Source organism: Terrapene carolina, unplaced genomic scaffold (genome assembly GCF_002925995.2).
Source record: "Terrapene carolina triunguis isolate 2854851 unplaced genomic scaffold, T_m_triunguis-2.0 Scaffold67, whole genome shotgun sequence".
Classification (NCBI taxonomy): domain Eukaryota; kingdom Metazoa; phylum Chordata; order Testudines; family Emydidae; genus Terrapene; species Terrapene triunguis.
The window spans coordinates 23,066,625-23,074,860 of NW_020664418.1; the positions used below are offsets into that span (position 1 = coordinate 23,066,625).

The 8,236-nt window shown below is 36.9% G+C and overlaps 1 protein-coding gene across 1 annotated transcript in view; it reads right to left on the reverse strand.

Moving 5' to 3' along the window:
* Positions 1–8,236, reverse strand: part of TJP1 (tight junction protein 1) — a 117,132-nt gene that overhangs the window by 93,450 nt on the left and 15,446 nt on the right. The window contains exons 2-3 of the mRNA XM_024198507.1: positions 4,196–4,320; positions 3,656–3,758 (exon numbers count right to left, since the gene is read on the reverse strand). Of these exons, the coding sequence (XP_024054275.1) occupies positions 3,656–3,758; positions 4,196–4,320 (228 nt within the window). The remainder of the gene's footprint in view (positions 1–3,655; positions 3,759–4,195; positions 4,321–8,236) is intronic.

An 8,236-nucleotide genomic window follows, 5' to 3' on the forward strand; every position in this document is an offset into this window, starting at 1 on the left:
TAATTCGGTGGTGTGCGGCCACACTAACCCTAATTCGAATTAACAAAATCGATTTTGGCGCTACTCCGCTCGTCGAGGTGGAGTACAGAAATCGATTTTAAGTGCCCTTTAATTCGAATTAACTGGCTCTGTAGTGTGGACGGGTGAAGGGTTAATTCGGATTAACGCAGCTAAATCCGAATTAAAGTCGTAGTGTAGACCAGGCCTAAGAGACTAGTTAGGTATTTGACAAAAGGATTTCATGCATGTTTAAATGAGATGGCATAAATGCCTTAAAAGCATGATGCCAACAGGGATGAGAAACAAACCCAGAAGCAGTAACTGTCAGATTTCTCATCCTGTGAGCCTTCCTGTCACTATTATCTTTACATTTAACAGCCACTTTAACCTGAATTGCTCATTCGGGTATGAATGAATTTGGTTTATGAGACCAATGATACACCTGAGAAAAGTCAAACTGCAGTCTCAGTATTTTACTGCCTTCTGCCTTGTAATGTTACTGACATTTCTTCAAGCATTAGGTAAAATGCCCAATTACATATAGAAGCTCATTGCTTGTTACCCATCTCTGAAAAATTTAAGTCTCAATAGTTATGAAATGTAGAACTAATTGTGACCATAAGCTTTGTAATATAGTAGAGATATAACGCTGTCTTATACTTACCAATAAGTACCAAGCATAAATGAGGAGGTTAATCTAGATACCACAAGATTTTGCAGTGGTAAATAAAGTGAGGTAGCAGCTACTTTACTCAAATGGCTTCTATGACCAAGGTCCATAGCTATGGAAGTAGCAAATTCATGAATTCAAGAAGAGGTGAGCTGACAGGATCTTACTTGGCCAAAACATATGGAAAACAGAGTAAGTGTATTCCATCATCTATTGGCAGCACCACTTCATCTGCATTTGAGGCTGACAAGAAGACCAAAGCTAAAAGTATACTGGTCATCTTGTAGGAGGATAGTGGTCAAAGACATGTAGGTTCTCTCCTCAAGTTAGAAAGCTACCTTGTTTTTAATTTTCAGTCCTTTGAATTATTTTCAGTCCTTTGAATTCCCTCCATTTTTTAAGTTTCAATCTATATGTAAACTTATCCTAAGTTTGTCTTTGAATATTGGATTAAAAATAAACTTCAAGTGTACTCACGTTATGAAAAGCTAACTTAAGTATGTTCTTCTCCTTAACAATTTTGTTGTTCTAATTTACAAATATTGTTTAAAAGGATTTTGAACCGAAAACAAAACTGGGAATAGCATTACCCTCTGCAATACGAGGACAGTGGCATGAAAGAACATTCCAGGACCCACAAAAAAATAGTGATTGAAAAGCCATCAGCTAGAATTCTGAACAAAAATAACCCCCTTCAAAACAGTTTGCTTCACTTGGGAAAAGTTATGTGGGAGTTAAGGGTCCAAAGTGATGGGTCTCACATACGACATCAAGGCCACAAGTGGGATGTATAGTCAGCCTGACAAAATGAATCTATACAAGGTTTTCAAGAAGGGCAACACTCAGGCAGAATGCTGTCAGAACCCCCCACCCTTCTACTATCAAATATAGACTTAGGCTAGGCTAGCAGAAAAAGTTCTGCTAACACAAGGCAAGAGTCCAACAGTAGCCTCAAGAAAGATGGGTTGTGGAAAGCCATCTAGGGTATCTGACTGAAGGTAAATCTGATAAAAATCCTGCTGCAGAGCAAAAGTGGACATATGCCAGAGCAAAATAATGCCACAGGGAGATTGGTCCAGGAAGGAGCTGTCTAACAAGCCTCTCAAGAAGCTATCAAGCTCCAAGGAAAGTTGCAGAAGCCCAGAATGGAAGATAGCGAACAATGAACTAAAATAAGACTCAAATAAAGACACTCTTCCCTAATATGGAGTCCTTGATCATTTTAGCCCTAAACAAACCAGTTCTACTCTACAGCAGTGCACTAAAAGCTTTATATTCTCTTTTATACAAGAAGAGAAGGAACTCATACAATCATAGTCCAGGAAAATCCAGTTTGAGAGAGGATAGAGTTGGAAGCACATAAGGGGTCCAAGGTAACTTCAATCCCTTCTAATGTACAGTATAGGCTTTGCCCTTTAAAAGTGCAGCTGTCCCTTGTGAAACCTGCGTCTTGGTCACAGTGTAACTAATGTGGTTGTTGTGCAGCTAGGCCCCAATACACATCCATTTTAAGATAGTAACACATCTGCATTGAATAGAAATAAAGCTAAGCAGAAGGCAAAAGAAAGTACGATAGATGGACTTACGTTGGGTCTACATTTCTGCATTTTTCTGGCAACTCTATCCCACAGATGGCGAGACAGAGTAAAACCCATTAGTCCAGACTGATGGAGCACTCCGTTTTATTGTCAGTTACATTATCCATTTTGCCAAATCAGCACATATTAGTTTTCCTATTGCAGTCCAAACAAAGTGGTAATTGCTAATAAAATAAGAGTAACAGCTATTGCAGTGCAATGCCATATTCTATTTCCACAAAGCTGCAAGTCTGATTATTTCCCCTTTAATTAAAGTCACAAACCAGTTATTGGAACTACTCAAAACTCTACTCGTTAACATATAATCTACTATATACTGAATATCTTATTGACAGTAATTCTGTTTGGGTTTGAAACCTGCCAGTCTTTCAGGATTCTGATTATGCAAACCACAGAGGGAAGAAAGCATTAGTATTGATAGTTCAAAGTTGAGTTTTATCCTGATAATCTATATTATTACAGGGAACTAACTATGTTTGAATAGTCTACTTCAGTAATTATACCCTGTAAATATTTGGGAACTATAATATATTTTTCATTAATTGTTGTTGGCTTTTGTGCATAAGTCCAAAAAATATACTGTATTTCCACTACAGATCATGCCATTGCTGTAGCAAAAACACCAGAGCCTCCACTGATTTACTTTAGAGCATTACTCTGAAACGTCAGCTTTCTAATATAAAAAGTTGTACAGCTCAGCAAACTCAGTGGATTTCCAGATTTATAAATGTATAGCACTGCAATTATTGCAAATCTGTATGAGCATGTGAAAAGAGCACCACGGAATGGCCAGGAAAAAAAAGTAAAGTTTTTAAGCCCTAAAAACAAAACCACTTTCCAAAATTAAAGAATTGCCAATGTGTTTATTTTCTATTTCATTTTTTAGAAATATAAATCTGCAAAGTTTACAGAAAACCAGATTACTACCTTTCAGTAATGACCAGTTTTGTTGTTTTGCAAGTTCAAAAGCCATCTATATCCTCTGAATAAGTCTGAAATTATAGGAATTAAGGTTATTATGCCTTATTTTGGCAAATGGTGTTTAGTGAACACAAAGATGTGTTTGTTAGCGTTTGAATAAAAAGTGAAAACCTTCAGCACGGACTAGCATTTGAAAAGCCTGATAATGCTTGCAGAAGAAATAAGCTGAGAAATGAACTGTCTCGGCAGTCTGGGAAAAGTCTCCTTTATAGTGAGGAGAGGAGCTTCTGTTACCTAAAGTCTTATCTTCTGACTACGTGTCTTGCTAATCAAAAACTATGGTTTAAGTTTTCAAGAGTAATTTTGTCCTACTTGACAGTTTCTCAATAATAATATACACAATTTCGCCAACTACTGACAGTATAGGCACTTGTACTAAATTTAAGGTTTAAACACATTCACTTACTATTTTGGCATTTTTTCCGCTTTTCCTCAACTGTTGAACAGCAAATGCATGTTCCACGTTATCCATTGAGACTCCATTAACCATTGCCACACGGTCATTTTCCCTAAATAAAAAGTAATGCAATGTGTAATAAAAAAAAAAAAATTCAATGAGCTGAAAGAGAACCTTAAAGAAATGGCAACGAGGAGTCCTTGTGGCACCTTAGAGACTAACAAATTTATTTGGGCATAACTTTCCGTGGGCTATAACCCCCAAAATTGGTTATAGCCCACGAAAGCTTATGCCCAAATAAATTTGTTAGTCTCTAAGGTGCCACAAGGACTCCTCGTTGTTTTTGCTGATACTGACTAACACGGCTACCCCTCTTAAAGAAACGAGTTATTGAAGAAGCCACTTGCAGTATCAGAGGATCACTGTGCAGCTATCATATCTTGAGATCTATCACAAGGTAATTAGGAAATTAATCTAAGTCAAGCATTGATATCCCAAACCTTGATGAAGTTGTAATCTGCCATAGCAGGAAAAAAATGTAACACTTACTGTAGCAGTCCTTCTGCTGGACCTCCTTTCAGGACATCAGAAATAACTATTGATGTTTCACCACTCTGAAAATGGGGATTATCTCTTCCTCCAGATATCGCAATGCCAAACCCAAATCCTGGAGCCTAAAACAGAACATAAGAACCATCCTCAGGCATCACATTACCTTCTATATTTATAGAGACCATATTGCAGTTCATGCTATTTCATCAAAAATTCAGAATACCAGCATTTTAATACACATCCCAGCAAAAATAATAATACGCAATTAAGGAGTAAGAATACTTTCCTCTTCTATAGCATTTTTCATCTAAGGTTCTGAAAATATTTTACAAAGATTAAGTCTCATAGCAGACCTGTAAGTAAAGTAAAAGGGGAATGGGGAACATAACAATGGGGAACATAACACCAACCCCTAAAATGATTATGCCTCTTGAGAGGAAGACAGCAGCTGATAAAACAAGCCAGAGACTATACAACATAAGGTCAGAAGGTAAACAAACAAATAAAAAAAACGTACAATTGTAAGTGCAGGGGAAATTTGAATTGTCTACCTAAATTTCCCGAAGTTGAAATTTGGGCAGAACCTTAGAGTTCACACCCATACTCTTATGAAGATAAAAACGGCCATACTGGGTCAAACCAAAGGTCCTTCTAGCCCAGTAACCTGTCTTCCAACAGTGGTCAATGCCAGGTTCCCCAGAGGGAATGAACAGGACAGGTAATCATCAAGTGATCCAGCACCTGTCTCCCATTCCCAGCTTTTGGCAGACAGAGGCTATGGACACCATCCTGGCTAATACCCATTTATGAACCTATCCTCCATGAACTTATCTAGCTCTTTTTTGAACCCTGTTATAATCTTGGCCTTCACAACATCCTCTGGCAAAGAGTTCCACAGGTTGACTCTGCGTTGTGTGAAAAAATACTTTCTTGTGTTTTTTTTTTTTTTTTAAATCTGCTGCCTATTAATTTCATTTGGTGACCCCTAGTTCTTGTATTATGAGAAGGAGTAAATAACACTTCCTTATTTACTTTCTCCACACCAATCATTATTTTATAGACCACTATCATATCCCCCCTTAGCTGTCTCTTTTCCAAGTTGAAAAGTCCCAATCTAATTAGTCTCTCCTCATATGGCACCTGTTCCATACCCCAATCATTTTTGTTGCCCTTTTTGAACCTTTTCCAATTCCAATATATCTTTTTAGAGATGGCGTGACAACATCTGCACTCAGTATTCCAGAGAGCCTCAAAGTGGTTACAACTAACACACACCTCAGTTTCGTCCCTTATCACAAAGGCTGCAACTCCAGCAAGCACAATACCCCTTAATATGCTGAGGTAATGATTCAGTACAACCCTGCTTCCTGCAGCACTTAGGTGTTTCTTAGAGTTCTCATATTGCAATATTCACCCAACCTGACCCTGCTTAGCTCAAGAGCGGACAGCATCATAGCACAAGATAGTAAGTTTCCAAGCTCAATTCTTAGTAATAACAGCAGGACTACTTGTATCATTAAATACATCAAAACCTTGTCAGCACTGGCAAGTCATCTGCATGTTAACAAGAGTCATTTGCTTCAATCTTTTCCCTCTAGGGTGCTCTCCCTCTGCAGCAAGGTCAATGCCTCTGAAAAGTTATTGCTACTAGGTATTTCAAGATATGACAATTATGCTTACAATTTCTAGTCTGCCCAGAAGTGGCAATGCTGAGAAGTACATTTTAAGTTGGTAAATCAGTTATATTTATTAAAGTGACTGCTTAGCTCTTCCTGGGAAGCATAAACATTTGTGGGAAACAAAACACTATCTTAAGTAAGTATGATATATTGCTGCAAGATTTGATTTTTCATTAAACTTTAAAATATTTGTTCAGTATATTTTTCATGTAATGTAAATAAAATTGTCTGGGTTCCAATCTACCTTCATTTTCCATCACAAAGTTTTACTTCTATGCTTCTCCCTGTCTTTTTCAGCATAGGAAAGGATCCACTCACACATGAGACAACTGAAGATATGGATTTTCTCTCTAGCAAGCCCATTTAAACAACCAAACAACTAGGCTGCTATAAAAAATTACCAAAGGAAGTGATGAATTCTCCATCACTTAAGTCTTTAAATCAATGGATGTCTTTTTAAAAGATATGTGCTAACTCAAGCAGGAGTTATGGGCTAGATGCAGAAATTACTGGATGAAATTCTATGGCCTGTATTATAGTCAGATTAGATCATAATGGTCACTTCTGACCTTAAAAGTCTATGAATCCATGAAGTGAAACTATTAAGAGTATCTTGGACCAAGAACTAAAATTCAGAGAGATTAGAATTAGTCCCATACAAGTTTTGCACCAGTGCAACTCCACTGATTTCAACAGTGCTCCTTCAGATTTTGCATTAGTGTATCAGCAGAACTTGGCTCATCCTTTTTATTTGGTGGGCTGAGGAAGAAAAAACAAGATAGTGTGGAGACTAACTTATTTTTAGATCTGTTCTCGCCTCATCCTCCCCTAAATGCATAAGCACAGAAAAGGTTTCCTTTTCTGTTAACTTGATAGTCCTTCACTCAAGTGAAAAGTCGTCTTTTCATCTCTCCAAGTTTCTCCACTGTCATTACAGGTAATGCTTCAAGTTTCACAGTATTAAAAGCAGTATTAATTCAGAAATCTAGAATTTTTTTCCCTCCAATTCCTATATAAATACATGTTACTTAATAAATGTGAACACTGATGAATTTAGGTGACTGGCATGAGAAGGGAACAAAAAAAGTCTACCTGCTGAAACTACAAATCAGAAAATCTGATTCCAGTTCTAGCTCTCATGTAAAAACATTAATTCGGCTTACCATTTAATTAGGGGTCCAAAATCATTCCATCATAAATGTCTAATTACAAAACACAAATTTTTCTGAATCATCATCATGAGGGCAAAAAATTTCCATTTTCCAGCTCTGCCTTCATATGAAAATTTTCTTGGGAAGTCAAGCAAAATCTTATCAGTAGTTACTGAATTTAGAGATGGTAGGGATGCAAGAAGCAGCACCACTATTTTCTGAGATTTAAAAAAAAAAAATCTACTCTAAGACAGAGCAAAAATAAAAGCAGAAGACGTTTGAAAAACTGGATGTGGACATAATTTTCAGTGGCTTTGCATAGTTTGACAAGAAAGTTGCATTTATTAAGTTTATAACCATTTGGACTTTCTCCTGTACATACACAGTATGCGAATTTCCACTCTCTACAGGTGCATACATACAGAGCAATGTACCTTGGATGCACATTTTCAAACATTCTTTTGCCAAAAAACTAACTTAAAACCTGCTGAACTTATTTTCTGTATGTTCAATTTTGGGTCAAACTCTAACATTATTCACTAGTTGCTTGAGTAAGGTGAGCATGATTTACCCCTTTATTTTGTTAATTTCAATGATCCCAAAGAGTCAAAGTTTGAAGAAAATTGGTTCCATGGTTTTAAATTTATGAACATTTAACTTCAGCAACCCCCAGGAGTACCTTTACTCTCACATACGTAAGAGGGTATGTGTACAAAAAAGAGACAACATTAGGTGGAAGTAAAGTCTCTAGTAACAAACTTTAGGGAAAAGCTTTAATAAACTTCCTGTAATTTTAAAGTATTGCAAAGCTGGAAAGTTCAAATAAAACTCCAAACATGGGAAAATATGAAAGTTTCCATTTATTAACTTACTACAAGTAATTGACATGTAAAACCCTCAGATATTATGATAATTTGGCCAAGAACCCTGAGAGATGGGAATACCTTAAAACTTGTTATGTTGACGACAGTTGGAGACATTTTAAAATTATGTCCACTGCAGTTTATGCACGCACAACACAAGTAACCTAATTACCAGGGTTTCAGAAGTCTGCAGCCACATGAGCCCAGCCATTGCAGAGACAGATGAGATAAAATGGTTGTGAACTTTTCATGACCAGGAGAAAGTGGAAAGGGGAAAGAGACTTGCACATATCAACTGAAACAAACAAACAAACAAACAAACAAACAAACAAACAAACAAACAAA